Genomic DNA, 23,223 nt, shown 5'->3' with positions numbered 1-23,223 from the left:
GAAAATGTGCGCGAATGATGGGACGGTCGATAGACAAACGGAAAGTTATGTACTTGTCCTTCAAAGAGCATAAAAGAGGTCCCATATTGTAACTTATCTTTAATTCAGTACCTTCCAGGACCACATTGTTCTAACGTGGACATCATTTTCCCGACAACAAAGACACTGGTGCAACAAAATTAGTGCTGGTAACGGGCTTGACAGGATCGCGCGGAAACATACTAATAAGAGCATCTGCATTTAATATAAATTATTGCTATTTAGATTATTTTTTCTCTGGCCCTTCTTTATTACACACAACGTTCACTGCGGAGATACCTGGTGACAATGGAATGCTGGTACATGTAAATGCATTCACATTTGCGCGTGAGGACGCAGAGAATATGTTATTAACATTCTCAAAGTGTCAAGCACGTGATAATAACGGATACGGTAAAATACAAATAATGATTCTATAGCCGATAGTAACAACTTTTAAGTATACATAGAATTGACAATAGTGACCAGAGGCACATCAAGGATTTCATGTTAGAGGTGGCGCAACTTGAGACACCGGGTGCTACCCCCACCCCCCATCTCATCACCCTCCCGGGTCCGCTCGGAATGACAATGTGATTTCCATTAAAGCAACGAAAAGAACAATGTTTTAAGCGGCTTTACTTTTCTATAAAACATACTCTTGTGAGTAAAACAATATACATGCACTAAATAATATCAGGTTAACATGTCAACAGCAATATAAACAATCAGTGCTCAACTAATGTCTACATATATACACACATTTCCGTAATATAATTACCTTAAATTATGAGCATATGCAGAGTATATACCTTATACACATCCTTTAACATGCAAACGCTTGAATTTTCCACTGGAAACTTCAGCCGAAGAAGTACATTATTACAGATGTAGTTTGGCCACAGAGCATTGGCTATCTACAATTACATGTATGCACAAATGACCACAGGGGCAGGGTGCGTTGTTTTGACACACCCCTTTGACCACGCCCCTCCCCCCCCCATATTTGAAAAAAAATAATCCCAGTCTTATTAATAATGATGGGGGAACTGTTACCAATGATAACTTCCAAAAAAAGGGTGTGTCAAAACAAGGCACCCTGCCCTATGCAAATGCCTTGCCATGTGTACCAATTTTCATGTCATGGAATACCTTATGTGGCCTCTGACGTCAAAGCTGCTGATCATACAGCAGTGATGAAAATGCATATATATTTCTTTTATAACAAAACAATGACAGACAGTTCAACTGACAAGTTTCACAATGACTTTGTTTCTTTCAAAATAATAAATATCAATAAATAACTGCTAATATCGTTTTCTTTTCAGTTATGCTTTTACATTTTCTAGGCAACGTTCAAGAAATGAAATAAACATTTTTCTAGTTCATACTTCAGAATAACCCAATGTATTCGTGTGTCATAATCTGACTACAATACATCATCCTTCGTCAGCTAGAAACCGTAATCAAGAGCCCAACGGAGAAGAGACTAACGTTCATTTATCCTTGTGTTTTCAGTTAAACATGGGCATAACTCTACACTTATTAAAGCCGAGAGTAATGGGCCTTACTTCACTTGAAAATATCGTTTCCAACAAGCAAGGTCAATTTTAAAATCTTGAACGTTTTTTTAGTTATTCCCAATGTTAACGTTGTGCGCAATTACGTCGACGACATCAAGGCTAAGACAATACCTCAACTGTTTATTGATTTTTTTTTTAAACCAGATGAGCTAAAAATGTTTTGAATACGATATGACAATCATTTAACCACAGCATAATGATCATTTCATCATTAACATAAATTGAGTAATAGTTTGAATGTATTTAAGAATGAAATTGATGTATGAAAACAGTGCTCAAAAATACAATATTATTATGCTAAATGTGGTGAAATCAACACAGGTACAATGATACTCCCTTCACACTCATTAAGTCATTACCGCATCTAATGAGACAATTACAAAATACACAAGACATTCAGCTGTACAAACAATCACAAACCACGACTCTGCACAGCAGAATTTCCCATTGCACATTTCTAAGAAATATAATACAAACATATGATGAAGTACACAGTTAGTAGCACTCATAAATTTGAGAATCATAGGACTTTGTATATCAAGTCAAACATAAACAATCATGTCACTGAAAATAATTTTAATGAGCTTGCCGTTTTTAAAAAGATTAATCCTTAATATATAAAAAAATAAGGTCATGGAAATCTCTAGTGTGTTTTTTTACCATTTTGGGGCCGAAATTTGACCCCATTCGCAATGCTTAAACACACTTTTTTCCATTTTTTTTAAAATTATCAAATTATGTTTTTAAAATGGACCCCTTAACTTGTTTTATGAAATAGTTGTGGCATTCTTAAATAAACACACTTAATCACATTTTTTGTTTGCTTTTCCATCTATTTTTTAAAGCATACTAGTTCATTTCAAGGCAAAATGGGGCTATCCAATTTTAATCAAAATGACACATTTTCCCAATTTGAAAGACCCTGGGTCTTTTCCCCATAAACACTGCCCCAGAAGCGCCATTAGCCTTGAATACAGTTTTACGATTCAATTCAGGAGGAATATCATCAAATCAAAGAGTCATGACAAGGTGAAAACAAGTGAAAAATTGTCCATTGAAATGTCATTACAGTAGCTTAAAAAATAAGAAAGTATGTCACAACTAATGTTATCCAAGCACAGCATAGATATTAATTTTCAATACTGTACACATGGTTTAAATTTCATTGCCATAGCTTCAAATATATGAAAGTAGGTCAAAAAGTCACAGTCAAGGTCATCCAAGGATAACTTATGATGTTAATGCCAAAAGGTACAACAACCTTTTATATATTAATGTCCATAGGTACCTTCTGGAATAAGCCCCATGAATTTTGCCATTTTTCATATTTTTATATTATTTACTTTAATAATTTAGCAAACAAAGATACAATAATTTACTGCTTAAACTAGCCTTGTTTCAAACAATGATGCTTTTTTCAACCTGTAAATTTAGCTGAAATATGTTATCAAATAAAACATCCTTAATCAATGTTGTATGATGTATACATCAAAAGGAATAACAATGACTTATAAATAGTGAAAAAATAACAATAACAGTCTGTAAATTCTAAACTAAATTGTAGCTTTTGAAACAAAAAAAGTAAAACAAAAGACAATTTTTACACCTAGAATTGTGGGCCTTGCTACATATGTGGACTTTGTCTTTTGCAACTTGTGTGCCAAGTTTCATATAAATACCTAGGATTAAAGGTAATGGTTAACATTGAAGTTTTTGCTTAATGACAGTGACAACCCGGACAAAACTTATACTTCACCTGTTATAAGACAGGCTCAAAACTTAACTCTTCAATGGCAAAATAGCCAGAAAAACGGAATGTGGTTTTGAGTGTTAAAATCACATGGAAAGAAATGGAATGGAATGGATTGAATAATAGTTTAAAAACATGAATTTAAAAAACAACCCTACATAATACATGCATATCTACAAACATACATACATGTAAAAAATGTAGTTTACTGAACACCACTCTGTCAGCAACATACATTGACACCCTCAAACTGTCCAATCTTAAACAGGTATCTGAATAATATATATAACTAATATCTAATGATAATACCAATGAACATTGTAATATTGTTAATGATATTGTGGTGAACATATTAAAAAAATAATGGAGACATTTGAAGGAGCACTACTTTGATTTTTTCAGAAAAAAACAACAACATTATTTATTGTATTCTTTTTCAAGCATAACTGTATAAACTGTACTCATTACTTTAAAAGCCATAACCAACATCTATTCTAATACGACCTTTAGCAAGTTTATGAACTTAGCTTCGTTGTTCGAAGAAATAATCACCATAATAATGATAAAAAAATAAATGTAAATCAGTGCAATTATTTTCCCAATGCAACAAAATCCTTAACAATAAAGCCGTGACTTATTGACTCTATGTTTAGCTTTCAACTTTCCAAATGAAAGAAAAAACTTTTATCAAAACCCAAATTGAGCACAAAAAGCAATCTTTTTTTGAGCCTAAATAATTTAATACCGGTAAGTCATGAAATATATCATACAGACAGAAAGCTCAATTTGAAGTTGTATGATCCTGTTAAATTAATTGAAGTTTTCTTTTTGATTATCATTTTAAAAATATGCTAAAATGGGCAACCGTAAATACGCTTATTTCAATTGACAATGTAATTAATTTTGTTCTTTTTCTACAGCACTTAGTTTTTTCCTATTAAGTTGTTAGGTTTTGTAATAGGAACCTGATGCTAAATATCATCTAAGAATCATTTTTATATGGCCTTAAACAATTGATTAATAACAGAGACAAGTCAGGAAACAGAAATCCTGCTTTGATATGTAAATAAGAAATCATACATGTATAACAAGGCAGCATATTTTTCAGTTCGAAGTTCACTGTGAGCACAATTGGTAAAGCAGGATAATGACCTCGGTTTGGATTGTCCAATCAAATGGCGGGTCATCTGTTGTCATGACTATGTGTGGTGTCAGCAGCAGTTGCGCCCCCTGATGATGGATTTACCGTCTCCCATCTAACTAGTCCTTGCACCGGAACACTATGCTGAACGGAATGTGAAAATGCAGCACCACCTGTAAAGTTATAAGGGCCATGATATTATTTTTAAGAACAACCATTTCGTTTTATAGAAAAATGTCACCTGCAATTCTGCAGAACTTTGTAAAAGATGAGATCTAATCTGTTTGTTTCAATTCTTGAAAAGCAAAGCTTAATTTTAGATACATTACATAAAATATCATTTTATTTTTAAACAAGCTAATTCCTTGAATTGATATCCCCCACCTGATTGGGCTAAGTCAAGAAATGGAAATCAATTGTTGGTGAAATATATATCTATGAGTTTGAGTTTGATTGCAACTGTTTGAAAAAAATAAAAATATTGTATATAATTATGTAGCATTTAGAATTGACCAAGAAACCTAGTTTATGACTCCATGTTACCCAGTTCCAAACTAATCTAACTTTTAATCAAGGCAAACATTCTGATCAAGTTTCATGAAGATTGGTCCAGATATAGTGCAAAAATTATAGCCTCTAGAGTATTCACAAGGTTTTTTTAAGATTTGACCCAACGACCTCATTTTTGACTCCACATATGACCTACTGGTATCAATCTATTCCAAGATCATTCGGAACTCCTCGGCCATTTTTTCAAAAACAACCTCGGATGTATATGGACGGTTTACATACTTAAAAAGTGGTACGTTTAAGTCCGCTGCAAATAGATCGCGTAGTAATCTTATTTAGTAGTTAAAATTTATGACTTAACTCTTGGGAATCGTAATTATGTTTGCAATAATACACTTCACTGGCAATCAATTTAAACTGAGAGCAATGAATACAACTCTTAAACACTACATTAAATTAATGCTTTTATTCAAAAAAATACGGACTACTTCAACAGATGTACCGGCATACATCCGAGGTTGTTTTTGAAAAAATGGCCGAGGAGTTCCGAATGTTCCAAGATTTCATCGAGGCAAACATCCTGTTAAGTTTCATGGAAATTAGAGCAGATGTATTGCCTCTAGAGTGTTTCCAAGATTTCAATAAGATATGACCTAGTGACCTAGTTTTTGACCCCATGTGACCAATTTTAAAACTCTAGTAAGATTTCATTAAGGCAAACATTCTGACCCAAATTAAACATAACTGACTATTCAATACCAATGTTTGGTTCGGGACACAATTTTTCAAATATTTCACCTACTCACCTGGTTTCTGACCCTATGTGACCCAGTTTCGAACTACCGGTATTCAACAACAACCAAGGAAAACAGTCTGATTAAGTTTCATGAATATTTGACCATGTATAATGCCTCTAGTATGTTCCAAACATTTTTTAAAGATTTGACCTAGTGACTTAGTTTTTGACCCCATGTGACCCACTTTTACAAGTGGTCAAGTGGAACATTCTGACATAGTTTGAACATTTTCTGATCAATGCCTACCAAGATAAATTATGGTACCGGACGGACGGACTGAATGATGGACGGACGGACAACGCCTAAACAATATCCCCCTCCGGAAACCTTCGATTCGGCAGGGGATAACAAATACTAGCCAAACTGAGAGAAATGAGTAACAGTAATATGTGAAAATAAGATATTAAGAATGTCCTACAAGAAGTAAATAAATACATTTTATGTACATATATATCTGATTTTTTTAATTTAAACATGCCGAAGTTTTGAACTAGACACTGTTGAACAATGCCTGCTCTGAAAAACTTTTTAAACATTTGAACATCTTTTTGTTTACCAGTGTTAAATAGAGAGTGCACAGACTCTGCCAAGACCAAGAGATGAGTCATCAAAAAGACTCTCTGGTGACAAATTACATGCATATGGACTTAGATTTAAACACACCTGAACCCATTACACCAGTTGTGATAGTAGGAACCACACTCTCCCCAAATCTTTGCCCGCGCCTGGCTCTCTGTCTCTTCCGTAATGCTCTAAACACAATCAGCATGGTAATAATTATGACCACCGCAAGAATGGCAATTGTCACTGCTGCCACTGTATCGGAGGGGTAACTTTTTGTGTCACCGTCATGGGGGTTGTAGTTCCTGTCATCAGCATCATTAGAGCTATTGTTTGAAACTGTGGTTGATTTAGTCGACGAAACTGGGTCTATTTGACTGACATCACTTTCTTGCACCATTGCCTGTTGTTACTTATAGCAGTTCAGTACACTGCCTTAATCTCTTTGTACTTCTGCATGCGAGTTAGCAATTATGAATTGTTATATTAAAACCAATCATTTCTGACGTGAGGTGCACCATTTGTAGTCCACTGAATCATTGAATGTTTCAAAATCTGAAAATATAGATGAGGTACATGTAAAGGTGTCAATATATAATATATAATTAAGTTTTATTTCATATCCAATAAGCCATATGGTCCATGAGGACAAACACAATATTTGTTTATATATTTATATATATGACTGATTTGTTCAAAAAGGAACATTTATTCCAGTGACACTTTGTATTCCAGTAATTGAAAAGACATTAAAAAATAGCTTTTTATCCTTCATTTACAAAAATAATGATGATGCCAAACCCTAACCAGGATATACATGTATGTAGTCTCTTGTTATAACTTCTAACAGATATAGTCTAAAATAATAGATGTGTTATACGGGATTCTTCCAATCCCTACGTCTAAACGGGAATGTGCAAAAAACGGGGGTGTTTTAAAAATATTGAAATTGTTTTAAGTGAAGTATTTTATGGTTGAAATTGATCATAAAGAGTTAAATTCATATTTTACCATGTAAGTGAAATGTTATTTTGCACTAAACAAGCATTTAATGCATTAAAACAAGTTGTTTACCTTTCCAATAAAACAAAAGTTGACTGACACAGATAACAATTATGCGAAGGGGAACAACTTGATACAATCGTAATAACTCGGCCTCCTCCGACAAAGCTCCAGAGATAGACCTCGTTATACAATCGTAACAACTCGGCCATGTCTGAAATGTTCCGAGCGATTTAAAACTGTGCCCTGAAGCCTTGCAGGTGCCCTTCATGTATATATCGTTATGTTTTGACAGAATGAAATGAAGAAAAGCCGTCAAACTCATAATTATAAGTTGGATATTTTTTTGTGTGCGTACGGAACTAATATAAAATAACATTATCTGGTAATATTTCTTGTTTTTATGATATTTTATAGACGCTATATGCTTTAACCCGGAATCCTGATCGGAACAACTACCCACTTTTGATACTAAACAATTTGTACGTGAAGGATTTGCCATATCAAAAATCTAAAAAAAATCCGTCAACGTACAATTATTTGGACTACTAACAGATATGGATGTAGATCGTCTTCTATTAGATTTTACTAACAGAAAAATGACGAAATGATTTTCAGATTCTTCTCAGACTCATTCTAAGTGAAAGAAAATCAGGAAAATGCTACTGTATTTTACATATATTCACACTTTATTAAAATAAAATAAACATACATATTTCATATAAAGAAAATTCACACACAGCTTACTGGGAGTGAAACGAAAGGTATTTGTCTCTATCCTACAATACATGTAGAACTTATTATATTGAACTCGACATGTTCAAGTAAAAAAATAAAAGAAAACAATTTAAAATTAAATATTGTTTACATTACATTTTACCTGAGAAAAAAAGTAAAAGCAGTAAAATTTTCCTTTAGTAGAAACCACATTGTACATCATGAAATATTCAAAATCGAACACACTTTCCCAAACTAAATAAACGAACAAAAAGATTAAGTTACTTAACAAAAGTAAATACGAATCCTTTCTTTAAAATTAAATCGACTCACCTGTCACATTTCATTCCGGAAATAAACAACACGAGCGCCACCTGTCGGACAGGTAAATAATGGTAAAGCTCGTTCATGCAACATGTAGATGGAAACGAAATTTCACATGAAATATATATCCGTGGAATTTCACCAGCCGATTTTATGTCAGTTTCAGCGAAAATAGCTCAAATTGCACCATTTCCGACTAGAAATTGCTAAAATGTTAGTGAGGGAGTATCCCTATCCCCCCGTCAACATTTAAACCATTTAAATTTTGGTTTTGAGGGAGGGGCGAATGTCAGAAGGTTGTTACCCTATTCATATCAAAAATCGTCAAAAAAACCCGCCAACGTACAATTATTTGGACTAGTTGTGACCAAATATATACAAGGGCTGCTCAAGGAATGCATGTTTGTTTCAATGTAAGATGGGGCCCGTGTGCGTTGACGCTTGATTTCAAAGTCAGAGTGTGCTAATATTTCAAAACAGGGAAACATATCAAATTTTTATTTCACTGTTTAAAACAGAGACATCCCAGATGTCATTTTTATTTCACTGATAAATATCTATTAACCACCGGAAAGCATACACATGTATAATAAATATATATTTTAAAGAATACATTGTGTACTGTGATATTGTGATATTAAATGTAGGTTATTTTATGAGGATACTTATTATACTTCAATCGATTCGAAACAACAGACACGAAGATGGAAAGCAAGCGAGCAAACATTTTAAAAAGGGTGCAATATTATCACCCCTGGAATCCGAAATCCCCCTAAATTTTGGACTTGAGTTCGAAATCCCGCTTAACTTTGGATAGGAGTCCGAAATCCCGCTTAATTTTGTACTGTAGTCCGAAATCCCGCTTAATTTTAGGACTGGATTCCGAAATCCCGCTTTATTTTGGACTGTATTCCGAAATCCCGCTTAACTTTGGATTTCAGTCCAAAATCCCGCTTAATTTTGGACTGAAGTCCGAAATTCCGCTTTCTTTTGAATCCGGAATATCTTTTAGTACGAATAGTGCATGAAACGTCATAATGTTGCCTGATTTTCGTACATTTTTTGTATCTGTGGTCATCTGATCATTGTATTTATAATAAATCCATAAGTGTGTAGGCCCGTTATGGTGTGGTTTATTTTAGGTTTCGTTAAGAGCGTGTTTTTTTTTGGACAAAGCAAGACAAATAGTATTATATTCCCGGGTATTGTATCACTGCGTTGCTTTATTCGACACGTCACATTCGGAACTCCTCGGATGTATTTGGGCGGTTTGCATACTAAAAAAGAGGAACGTTTAAGTCCGCTGCAAGCAGATCGCGTAGTGATTTTATTTAGCAGTTAAACTTTATGACTTTATTCTTGGAAATCTTAATTATGTTTGCAATAATATACTTCAATGGCAATCAGTTTAAACTTATATCAATAAATACAATTATAAAACACTACATTTCTAAAATGATTTAATTAAAAAAAAATACGAACTGCTTTAACTGATGTACCGGCATACATCCGAGGTTGTTTTTGAAAAAAAAAATGGCGAGGAGCTCCGAATGGACACGTCAAGGCTGTCGATCTGTATATGTGTACATTTCGTCGCTTGTGTTCCAAACTGTTATAAGTGTGTTTTGGGGTAAAATAGAGAAATTTATATCACTGGTATCATATTTTCAAGCTCTATCATGTAGTTGGACTAAAAACAGTCAGTAGGTCAAATTTAGAGAGTTATTCATCTTTCCATTATGTTCTAATTCAAAATCAACCGCTTTCATAACTTCCAGATTGTTCTAAGTCTTAAATTGACCAATGAAGTCATGGTTTCACCGACATGTGATTCATTTCTTTTACAATTCCAAAATGCTTAAAAGTTATAACAGTTTGGAACACTTGGAACAGTTTGACAAACACAAAAATGCATGTACGATATCACGTACACAACATGTTCTATCTCAATTAGAACAGTATGGACATCACGGATCTTAACAATAACGTTAAATTCGTTCGGTTTTATAAAAGTAAATATTCTAAAAAATAAATTTATGCATTTATTGATTTTTTATATAGCATCGAGACATAGCATTTTAAATGTTCTGTGGAAATTTTGTGATATAACGTTTACAGACAAAAAAGTTACAACTACTTTAAACTTTAAACTCAATTTTCTTCTCAAAACACTAAGATATGCTGTTTGAACAGCCTGGAACCCAAGCGACGATTTATTAATTTCTCATTTTTATTAATATATTTGGATATATATTTGCTTTTTTTACTTTGATATTTAATATATAGACGCGTTGTAGGAGGACTTGGAGTTCATGCTCTTTCCATGAGCCTAACAATAAAGGTTTAAACTTTTAATGTATTTCGGTTAGTTCAGAAGCGTTCCGACGAGAAAATAATATGTGCTTGGATTTTGAGAAAATGTTGCCATATTGAAGAGTTTTTTTGTAAACGAAAAATCAATTACTTTTACGTTTGTTTGCCTGTTTCCCTGTGTGAATCCAATTTGCCCTATTAGTGGAAACCGGCTTACCTAATTTCGGCATTCGGAAAACCGCCCAAAATGTCCCGGAACTCTGCTGGTACCATTCTCTTTAATTAGGAGTAAACATTGTTTAGATATTTCTGATGCATTAATCTTTTATCAAATTTTAATAAGTTAATTGATTGAAAGCAATTGTTAAGTACACAATAGTATTTATATTTTGTAACTGTTGCCAATGTAACCAAAATGGCAGTCTTCGCTCAAATCTAGATCAATCAAGCCAAATTCAGTCCATTTTAGTGAAAATGAGACAAAAGTTCTAATATATATATACATATATGTAATTTAAAATAACACTCACAGGTAGTCGCGGGTTCATATTCCGACCGCATTATACCGAAAGACGAAGTAACTTCCTTCGTCTGGTGCTCAGCATAAAAATTAAGGGTAGTTCTGAGATAATGGTTTATAAGCAGAACTGGTTAAAACCCATCCGGAACTTCTCGGCCAATTTCTGTTTTCGATTAGAAAATGACCAAGGAGTTCCGAATGGTTTAAACCAACGCGGAAAATTGTATCCCGTGTATCGGTGCTTTATATCGATCAAGTTGCGATACCGTTAGTTCATGCGAATAAACCTCCTTTGGGCATCCTTGTACCTCGCTATATTTCGTTATTTTTTAATATCTATATAGATTTGTATGAAAATTGCAACCACCTTCATGTAATATCACTGAAATGCATTGAAAAACAATTTAGTCATGATGGCTTACCGGCGGACTTTGAGCAAACAGCACATAACTATATATAGACTATGAAATATGTACTTTTGGTGTTCACGAGGTTAAATAATTTGCGTTTTAAGAAAATACCAAACGCTTTCGAACGTAACGTCACTTCAAAATTGTCGTCGTTAAAATTGTGGTTGTGCCCTATGCGTGCTGATGCTTCATTTGGATGTAAGGACGGTCTAAAATTTCCAAACAGTGAAAAATATCATGCCTTTCTGGATCTGAGGATGGTGACATTGACCGTATCAGAAAAGACGGTATGGCTTTATAACTGAGTCACGGTTAAGTGTTTTACAAAAGCGGAAATCTCGAGGCGAAAAACACTTTTTTATTTTTACCTGGAAAAGAAACTCACAATAACAGAGTGGTTGTCTACATTATTTTCTGATGTTCTTTTTATTAACGAGTTACTTTATTTGGGTCCATTAGATAGTCGTCATGTCAGTTATGGAATATTTCCATGATAGAGGATAACGATATAAACAACTGCCCTACTGTTCCTGTCTTCGTTCTTCTTTCCATCTTTCACTTTGCTTTATTTTAACGTATTTTTCCAACATCAGAGAAGATATTGATAAGGTAAATTATACTTGACCAAAACTGAGCAAATTGTTTTTGGAATTGATGTAATAGCCATTTTCGTCATAGTCGGTGAAATCAGGTAAAAACTATACCTTGGCTGCAACTCAAGAACTGTTGAACTTGGTACACTTGACAGCGACAATTTATGCATGTGTAACAAGGCCCATAACTCTTGTTTTTTTCCCTTTAGATCAAAATGGGAGATCTTGAGGACCTGGAAGAGTTCATGGAGGCTGTGACGACATACCGCTGTAAGTTCTGCCCATTCACTGCAACAACCACAGGCGATATGGCCCAACATGTTCGAGCCACTCACATAGTGTCAAACAAGTCCAGGAAGCCAGTAACAGGTAATAGTGGTATATAAATATGTCTCTGTTTTTATCAGTATTCTTATTTTTCTTCTTCTTGTTATTATTCTTTAACCTTTTTTTTGTCCAGAGCAAAACTCTAAAACTACTTAAAGGAATCGATGAAACATTTCAACATAGATATATGACAATGTTTAGTTATGCACATTAAAAGTAGCACAGTCCAAGTCAACTGTATCACCTTGAAAAATAGTATCACCTTGTAAAAATAGTAGAGCCACATGGTTAATATATCCAATTGGATAATCCAATGATAATACATATTTATTCAAGATTATTACTCTGGGACTCATTTTTACAAAGTTATCACCCTTGTTCATTGTAATATTATGTGGACTTTGTCCAGGCCATAACTTGATTACTGTTCAAGGAACTAATTGAAACTTTGAACATTTATAATTTGCACAGTGCAGAATTATAACTCTTGGTTACAATATTGAAATGTTATCTCCCCTTGTACTATGGATTTTCTTAAAAAAATGTACAAAGCATGACTTGGAAAGAACTTAAAGGGAATTAAATGATTCTTTGAAGATTGATAGATGTTCATGTGTAGTTGTACACTGCACAGGAAATTTAACTATTAGGCACCTTTAAGTTATCTCCCCTTGTACTGTGATTTTCCTAAAAGCAGTTTGTCTGAAGCTTAATTCAGAACAAACTTAAAGGAAATAAATGAAACTTTGAGCATTGATAGATGGCAATGTTTAGTTGTGCAAAACACAATAATTAATATGTTTTGTACTCATTTCATCAGTTATCTCCCCTCGTTATTTTTCAAAATTGAAAAACAACCCTGTATAACAGTTTAAGTCAACTTATCAATTCGTAGTTAAGCAGAGTTACTTGCTCTTTGTGACATTTCAATAGAAACTAACACAAAATCGGAATTTATTATTAAGTCAACCATGATGTCATTAATTCAATCATATGCATTCATGTTTGAAACTAAAAATAATGCTCTTTATCCACAGTCACTAATCCACCTGATACAGAGAAAGTACCTACATCTCTCGCACAGAGTCACGGAGGCACTTCTGATGCATCAGCTGAATCTGTTTCAACAGTACAAGTTGCCTTGGGTCCCACTGAACAGTTAAATACAGTTAATCAGGAGACATCAGGCGACATGGCAAGTCTGTTAAATTATCCACGGACTCCATTACCACAAACTCTTGCTACTTGTAATTCTGCCACAAATACCGTGGTTACCTCTAATAGTGACAGTTTAATAAACCAAAACTTTCAAGTACTTGGCCAGTTAGAAAATGGACAGATTTTGCTGCGAAACAGTCAAAGCACTTCTACGAATTCTAATGAGTTGGTTCAAGTGTTGGTTGAAAATGTGGCAGAAGAAGTGGATTCGTCGAGATCACAGGGCTTTGTTAGTGAGAGTGGGGAATCTTACATCATTGGCAGGGAAGATGGAATGTCATTTGATCCCAAAACATATTCAGGTATTTGAAGGCTACTTTATGGATCTACTTATTTTGTACATAAACTTGTACTGCTATGAATGTAAATTTCTACACTATCATCGACGATGTTATTGTTTCATTGACATTTGAGTTGTGACGTATCTAGTTATATCTAAAATTTCGGACACTTCCAGTTCAATGAACAAAGTGGCCATCAAACCGTAAATAATTTAGTTTTAAAGAAATCTTTAAATTCAGAAGCACAAAAAAATACTTGGTGACCTCTGTTTATGCAGAAGACGAATATGTCATGGGCGACTTCTTTGTTCTGGTTTTCTCTGGGCCCAAGTTTCGATGTAACAAAAAAAATGTAAACGAAAATAGCTCAGAAACTGAATCCATTTTGTTGTTGAAAATAATTATTGTCAATAAATTTCAGAAATGAAAGAAACAAACATTGAAAACTTTGCTGGAGAAGATGACGATGATGCAAGCACTAAAGAGCTGTATTTATGTGGCACATGTAGTGAGGGATTTCCCTCCATACAAGACTGCAAGGCCCACATGATTGAGGTACATGATGTTAGCGAGTTCCAGACTGGCCAAACCGGTTTCACAAGGAAAGTTGATGCAGGGACCCAGATGGAACCAAAAAAGCGGGGGAGAAAGAAGAAAGTCGAAGCAGAAAGAATGAAGCAAGAGAAACTTGATAAAGAGGCGGATCATGAAGATGAGGATGATGAAGTAAGCCTGCATCTGTCTGACTCAGACGAAGACTGGACTTCAAATATCTCCTCATATTCCACAAGAAGTAGGCGAAATAGAAGACCACCGCAGGCTTTGAGACAGGATTACTATCTTGGGCGAAGAAAAAATAAAGAAGAAAGAAGACCTACTCCTGTTGACGTGGGGATTAAGTGTAACAGTAGGGGATGTGGTCTGAAGTTTGCCACTACGGAATTGATGGAAAAGCATCTCGAGTTTCATATTGATGATGCCACTTCTGGACCGAATATTTTCAAGTAAGCAGTTGATTGCCTTGCTGAATGGTTATAAGAGAAAGTTTTTCAGGTACTGTCTCAATACTTCAATTACTTTTTATGATTATTAATTGGCGCGCAAGTTTATACTTTTTTATGATGAAGACAACAATTACTAGTTCTTACCTGGTATTAATGATCAGAAGCATGATTGAGTCTATTTCAGGTGTAAAAAATAAATACAGGTAGTATGTTTGTCAATTTCTAAAGCCAACTTTTTAAATATTTTTTTCTTTACTCATGGAATCATTTCTTTCTAGTATAACCAGTTATAAAATATTTAAATCTTAAGCATTATTAATACCTATAATATTGTAGATCAAATACCTTAAAAGCATAGTTATCAGTGATGCAAATACACACAAGCCCGCAAGCCCTGCGCTAGTAAAACCTTTGCTGAGCTTTCTCAAAAGCTTATTTTAAGATGCCTCAGTCCCTTTCCAATACAGATTGCAAGGCTTAAGATCGTAAACCAGCAGTTACCTTGTTTTTGGTATACACTGGGTTTTAATAAAAAATATGAAATGGCAAGATTAATCGCATAGATTCTTCCCGTAACTTAATGGTTGACCCCGAGCACTCTATACCAGTAGTTGCATAAGGTTTACTACAAATATATCTTATTGAAATAGGGCCCAGGCTTGTTACAAAGCCATGTAAAAGCCAACAAAGTGTGTAAAAATCTGGGATTGATATCTTATTTCTGAATTCGGTTCTTTCCTCACTGTTCATGCCAATGCCATATATACATGTATCTTTTATTTCAGGTGTACCTCGTGTGAGGAAACATTCCCGATCTGGAAAGCCCTGAAGATCCACGCCTGGAAGTCTCACACCATGGATTTGGGCCTTCTTAAATGTCCACATTGTGACTTTAGGACAGAAAACCACAGTAAACTCAAGGTAAAATGGTTAAATTTAGTATGAGTTAGCAGAGGGATGAAATGTACTGGTATACAAAAATAATGGATGCATGTATTTATTTTAGAAATATAAAATCATATTAATTGCTACGTACCATGTGTTATATACTTTACTACATCTATGGTTAAGAAGTACATGAGCAATTTGTATTTTGGTCATCCTGATTCAGTGGACAATGTGTTGATACATGTATTATCTTTTTTCAGATCCATGAAAATTGTGATAAATCAATGTCATTGAACAGATATTAGACTTAGTTCCAATCAGATCTCCCCCGCAGATTAACATTGCAGTGACCATTATTATTATATGGCTGATCAGTCTTGCAGTGCATTAAACAGCTGTCAAAGCTAAATAACAATAAGAAAGTCTAGTGGTAAGATATAGGCCCCATCTTTTCTCCTACAGATTCACATGGCTATCCATGGCAGTGACCGTCCGTATGTCTGCGGCCAGTGTGGCAAGGCCTTTAAACAGCTGTCCCAACTGAAAAACCATGAGTACACGCACATTGACAGGACCAGGGGTGGATCTGAGTGAGTGAACATTTTTTGGGTATTTGATACTCTTGAAAAAAATAAATAGAGGTTAATTGTTTGTTTCAGTGTAAGATTATTATATATTATACTGAGTGCGCACCAAAACATAGATTTCACAAGTGGCTTAGCCACGAGTGAAATATTTACTATTGGTTCTCACTTATCATTTTTTTAGAGTTAAATATCTATGAATTAACGGAAAGCATATACGGTAATAAATTATTGACTTGTCTTTTTCAAAGAATAAAGTTGAAGTATTATCATAGCCTTTGTATAGTCATCATCATTCAAGATGTTACCATGAATCATGATGAATAGATTAACAAAGAAAATAAGCATATATGTGTAGCAAGACTATCATAAATTAATTCTTTTATTAAGTTTTACCCATTGAAAAACTTTGGAAAACTACACAAATGTTGGCATCTGCTGCTTGCACACCTCTTGTAAAACTATGGCGTCCATCCTTCAGTCAGCCATTCAAAATGAAAAGGTGTAAGACACAAGAGTGTTTGGTTTCTGACAAATTTGGGGTCTCAACAAAATTCAGTCTGATTCCCAATGCTAAAACATATTCATTTTTTAATTTGTGAATTTTTCTCCAAATTCCTCTCAATTTTTGGACCCTCAAAAATGTTATTTTATTAAAGAGTTGGTGTATTCTTAAAGAAACAAACTTCGTCTGAGACTTGAATTCTTTTTGTCTTTTTAAAAAAAAACATTCTCAAAAAGATTTTTGTCAAATCAGAAAGGACCTGCAGCCATTCCCAAAATAATGGAAAAGGTAACTGCACATACAATCTCAAATCTCAATTTTCCTTATATTTACAGCCAGAGCCAAAAGGCTTGTGACATCTGTGGCCGCATGTTCGTCAGTCTGAAGTGCATGAAGATCCATCGTGACACTGTACACAGTGGGAGGAAGCCGTTCAAGTGCCGCTTCTGTGACCATGCATGCTCTAGGAAGGCCATGTTGGTTCTACACGAGCGAACACATACAGGGGAGAAACCATTTAAGTAAGCAGAGATGATATTCTCCCACCTCAGATAAGTAGATCCAATAATTTAACCATGCATGCACTAGGAAGGCCATGTTGGTTCTACATGAGCGAACACATTCAGGGGAGAAACCATTTAAGTAAGAAGATATGATAATCTTCCTCTTTTCAGCTGAATTCTTCGTTTTTGGTCACAAAATGTTGAAATTAAAATAGTTGCTTTTTTATGTAATCTGTGCAAAAATTGCAGTTTCTTACAGAGGGATACAATTTTTTTTATAATTATATTACTGGTTTCCTCTTTTTGTATGTTGGCGCCCCTGAGTAAGTTTAGCTTGTTTGATTTATACAAGATTATTTTCAAATGATTGAGGATCAAGTTACTACAACATTATATTAATCATATTTGTTGGCATTTAATTGTAAAAGTGAGAGCATGCCAATGTTTTGGAGGAAACTTGAGTACCCGGATGAAATCTAGCTATTCAAGTTAGTGACCTCCAATAAAACTCACATGAACCCAGACTGGGAGTCCAACCCAGGAGGTGTTGTTGAGAAGCAAGTGTACTTACATCTGAGCTACTCCAACAACATTTAAGTAATATCCAACTGATTGAAATTACATATTTGGATCATCAGGAACAAGCCTGGAAAAGTCATACTGTTATTTGTTTAAAATGTATGTATACATTTGATTACTGGGAATGGGCAGAATACTCACTGTGGGTTTAAAAGAATTTATTCATGGAATATCATGAGTAAAGTGACAACCCTCCACTAAAGTAGAAAAGAATAAAAATGAATGGAATAACAGTCATGTTATAAATTCAGATGCACCATGTGTGCCTATGTATGCAGCGACCACAACTCTTTACGGCGTCACAAAATGCGACACAGTGGATTGAAACCCTACCAATGCCCTCACTGTCCATATTCCTGCATACAGGCGATATCCCTCAAGGTCCACGTCAAGAACAAACACCCAGGTTCATGATATACATTTATATTATAATACATTTAAATTATAAATTACATTACTAGCTTGAAATAATATTTATTATATAAACTAGTGTAGTGACATTATAAATGAAAGGCGTTAACATGTTCTTGATATACCTGTTAAAGGAAAGTATTTAGCACTGTAAATCATCAAATTAGTATTACAGGTTTAAAGCTGTTCTCTCACATATGGACCGTTTTGACAACTATTTTAGTTTTTGTCCATGAATGGGCCAATTTTAGAGTAAATGTCTTTAAACAAGTGACATAAGACTGCTTACAAAAATCAGATCGCAGGTTTTCATATTTATGTTCAAAATTGATGTTATATGTACTTTTCTTAGTAACGCTTTTAGCAATAGAACATAAATTTTCGAACGGATGTATGAAAAACTGCAGTCAGCAGACTTATATTACTGGTTTTGAGATATTTACATAAAAAATGGCTAAATCTGAGACAAAAAAAGTTGTTAAAACAGGTTATCTGTGAGAGTGCAGCTTTAAATAGAATATAACATTTGAAGTCATTCATTATAAAATTTATTTCAGCTTTTTTACTGAAATTGAAAACTATAAAAAGTTGCAACTGCTTGTGTAAACTTACATACTGAATGACCGACCAGTCATGCACTATCCTCCACGTATTTTGTTATAAAGCAAATAAATGCTTGTTTTGATGTATGTGTTGTATGTTTGCATATAAGGGAATAATTTGTTTTACTCACTTGCACATTAAGTTGTATCTGATCTTAATATTTCTTAATCAGGATATGGTAATGTTTGCAAATGTATGTTCATTTTATGTGAAAGTAAAAGTGATTGAAAGGGACATACATCTACACATATTTTTTCTTATTAGCCATAAGGGGTTAAACACAGTGTGTGTATACCACGTGATAAATTGCGTCATAAATGCTACGTCGGAAGGCAATATTTTGCTTTGAATTAAGACTTAAAACAAAGATAACTTCACTATTTCTTCACCATTTAAATGAAACAGAGCACAGTCTATGCTGCTTAAAGAGCCCCGCCTTCAGAGCCCTGCCTTCAGTCTTTTACCAGAGTTTGGTTGAGAGTTTAGTTTCTAAAAACACTTCGACAAACCCTTTACAATACGGCCGTGTGACGGAGCACTGTCAAAACATTATTTTGGAAACAAGTTTGTTGAAGTGTTTGATGAGACTTATCACCTTATCAAACTCTGGTTATAAAACATACACTGCCCTTTGTTTTATTTAAAATGGTGTGGTCAAAGAAAAGTTATCTTTGATTTAAGTCTTAATTTTAAACAAAATATTGCCTTCCGACTTAGCATATATGACTAAATTTATCACGTGGTACACACACACTGAAACATAATAAGGTCAAAACTTTAATACAATTACAATACCGGTAGACTAATTTCTTTCCTAGTCTGTAAAAGAAATAGTTACTGCACCAGCCACCTCAGTTATTGAAATTTATTGTCAAGGATGACGTTTAATGATTAGCTTGTGTGTTAGTGAATAGCCCTGTAATTTATCCTCACGTTATTAATAGCACAGTTAAGCTCTACCTACATGTTACTGTTCGAATATAGAAATTCTGATAAATGTATAGACAAAACAAACTCAAACAAGGTTATGTACAAATTGTGTTGCATCACAGAAGTTTTGGTTTAAAATTGGAGGCCAGAAATTAACTACGGACCCGGAATGGTGCGATGCAAATTATAGCAACGAAGGGTTTCATTTGAAGACCCATACTATGCGAGTGTCAGAAATGATATTAACAATTTACTTGTAAATCTAAATATGCCAGAAAATCTCTTTCCAAACATACCTCATAACCACCCATAATAAAGGATTTAAGAAAAAATAAAATCGTATAATACACTTAAGAGCACTTCTTTATTAACAAAGCTGTGTTTTTATTACAGGTATGGGAGGAATCTTCTGCTGTAACCTTTGCCTGTTCAGATCTGTGAGCAGAGACCAATTCAACAAGCATGTCCAGGACCATCAAAACGGTCTTATTCCTTCAGATACTGACACCTTGACCTTGGTTGAAGGTCGTCTAGTTTCTCAGACGGTCAAAACTAAAAAGGGCCAAAGAAGGCCGTTGATGAAACCAGTGAGGACAATATATTCAGGGCTTAACAGCCCTGCACAGCAGAACATTATGTGTTTAGTACAGCAACCGAATATGAGCACTCAGCATATTATTGAGGTGCCAGTATCCTCGGGTAGCGGTCAAGAGCAAATGGCTCATTTGCAGATTGAGTTGGGAGACAACACTGTTAGAGAAGACTTGAATAAAATAGCAAACTTTGAAGCTTTGTCTGATACTCAGTCAGACACTGCTACTGCTAATCTCATTTATTCTGCTCTATCAGCCATATCACTCCAGTCTAACAATCAATTTGGAATTGGGCTCGATCCAGAAGACTTAGTGTCTAAAGTTGAGAGTGGTGATATTCAGACATCTATTGAAACAAACTCAAACAAAGATGGAGTCACAACACACACGATTACCTTCCAACTGCCTGATGGTGGAGAGCTTTTAGGGGGAGTAACTCTGCAGGAAAGTTCAGAAGAGAAAGATGCAGTGACTATGATAGAAGTGGAAAATGCAGGAAGTGAATGGCAGAATAATCCAGAGGGTCAAAACATTGTTGAATTGATTGAGTCTGGGTCATAGAAGAAGCTCACCAGGGGCGGTTTCAATATATTGACATCATAGTTGAACCTAGTGTCATACTCTGGTTATTTTGCTGCATCTTGGTAAAATTGGCTAGTATTTAAAACGAGTACAAAGTTGTGAAGTAAAAAAAGGTTTTGAAGAAAAAAGAGTCAAGGTATTGTCATGGCCTTGGGTGTCTTGTCTATCACAAACTGTTCAAGATATTTAGATAAAACTTCGTACCCATGTTACCAGAGACAATACGCATAAACACAGCATTTCTAAAACCCTGGCTCCTTAATGTTATTTGTTGTGAAGCAGCAGATGAGCATTGAAATTCCCTCTGCAGCAATTTTATGTTGATTAAATGAACAAAAAACGTGTTTTAGGGTTATGAATGGATTTTGTTTTTTTTAGTTAACAGTTAAGTCACAGATGTTTATACTGTTCAAGATAGATTTCTTGTTTGCTCTATATCGCCTAACGAAAAGATCGTGATTTAAGGGACAGACACCAGATGGTCCAAAAATCTGCAAATACAGTATTTCCTCTAAACAAGCCTTGAATGTTCAATGTATGCTAGTAGGAGGCTGATAATACATCATTTTACATGTTCAAAAAAAATAAACACAACACTCATGTTGCAGTCTCATCTGAGTTTCTCCATTTAAAAATAGCGCATACATTCCCAGTTTAAATCATATCTGTTTATGAGTAAAGATAAATTGACCGACGCTAATACTAAACATGCTGGGATTTACATTGTAGACAATCCCAGTAAATTTTGGAATTGGAAAAATGCCCCAAAACTGCGAAAGATGCATGTGTCATAAGTGATGTGATACATCAGTAAGTAAGATTTAATGTGTTGTACACAACCATGTCAGTTTTTGACAATAAACTTTTTACTTGCAATTGTATCATCTGGTGTCTTGTCCCTTTTTAAATTGAAAATTCAAAATAAAAATTGAATTAACTTTTCATTATGGCGGCCTATTTCATCAACAAATGGTTTTGAACAATACAATATGGGATTTGCCATCTTATACCCTTCAGACAATTTAAATGTTACTTAAAATTTCAAGAGTCCTGTCATTATTTTATTTATTGTACTAGGTACAACAGGGTAGAATAAGCGAATTACGGAGGTTTCGTCAACTCTCCAGTTCGTCACACTTGTTCTATATAGTAAATTGCCAAGATGTTTCGTCACACCTATTAGCGGTTTCGTCAACTTAATTGTTTAGAACTATTTCACACATTTATGCGAAACCAATTAGCTTAAACAGTTGATGACCCAATTAATCGCACGTGTCAGCGTGTGTGTGGGCTTTAATGTGATAGTGCTAATGAGACATCGGCGTGTGTTTGTACATTTCTATCAGTTTGCCATCTTAGTGATGGATGTCAATAAGTCAGATTGCTTAAAAGCAATGTTCGATCTTGTTTTGTCACCAATCATGGCCTCTATAACCAACTGCGTACATTGCTCTAAAATAGTAACTGCTCGCATGCATGCGATCTGTTGCGACGTGTGTGAACGTTGGCAACATTGTAAATGCAATTCAGGGGTATCTGCGCAGCAGTACCAACAGATGGTAAAAAATGAGCTAAATCTGGCATGGAAATGTGATGAATGCCGAATGGATGTCGACGATCAGTCCAATTCTACGGCATCGATAGATATATCTCTTCCGGCTATGAACATCAGTGCATCGCCTATGTGAAGCTTTTGATCGGCAGATTTGCATTATTGTATATTTGTATTATATTTTATTGAAATTCTCCTAGTACAATATCATAACATAAACCACATTTATTATTCATATTTTAGCGAAATCAAACAATATAGTTTTCCTTAAGAGCAAGTGCTATATGGTTTTACCGTAAGTTACTATTTTGCTTGATGTCTAGATTTGGTAAGATTATAACTACATTGTATAATTACTTTAAATTAAGTCAATCAAATGTTCAAATTGTTGTTATTGTTTACATTTTTGTTGAAAATAAACTGT

General features: G+C 34.4%; 1 protein-coding gene across 4 annotated transcripts in view; it reads left to right on the top strand.

The window, feature by feature from the left end:
• LOC128245031 (zinc finger and SCAN domain-containing protein 20-like) overlaps positions 1 to 23,223 on the top strand; it is a 26,826-nt gene extending 3,603 nt beyond the window's left edge. The window contains exons 1-9 of one of the 4 annotated variants that reach the window (XM_052963227.1): positions 11,942 to 12,043; positions 12,449 to 12,608; positions 13,604 to 14,086; positions 14,487 to 15,069; positions 15,855 to 15,990; positions 16,420 to 16,547; positions 17,382 to 17,567; positions 18,380 to 18,534; positions 20,466 to 23,223. In XM_052963227.1, the coding sequence (XP_052819187.1) occupies positions 12,455 to 12,608; positions 13,604 to 14,086; positions 14,487 to 15,069; positions 15,855 to 15,990; positions 16,420 to 16,547; positions 17,382 to 17,567; positions 18,380 to 18,534; positions 20,466 to 21,226 (2,586 nt within the window). In that variant the 5' untranslated portion in view covers positions 11,942 to 12,043; positions 12,449 to 12,454 and the 3' untranslated portion in view covers positions 21,227 to 23,223. The other 3 variants (XM_052963228.1, XM_052963226.1, XM_052963229.1) reach the window with 3 other exon arrangements.

This window comes from Mya arenaria, chromosome 8, assembly GCF_026914265.1.
Source record: "Mya arenaria isolate MELC-2E11 chromosome 8, ASM2691426v1".
NCBI lineage: Eukaryota > Metazoa > Mollusca > Bivalvia > Myida > Myidae > Mya > Mya arenaria.
Note: the sequence above shows the minus strand (reverse complement) of the source record. Positions and strands in the feature narration are given on the sequence as shown.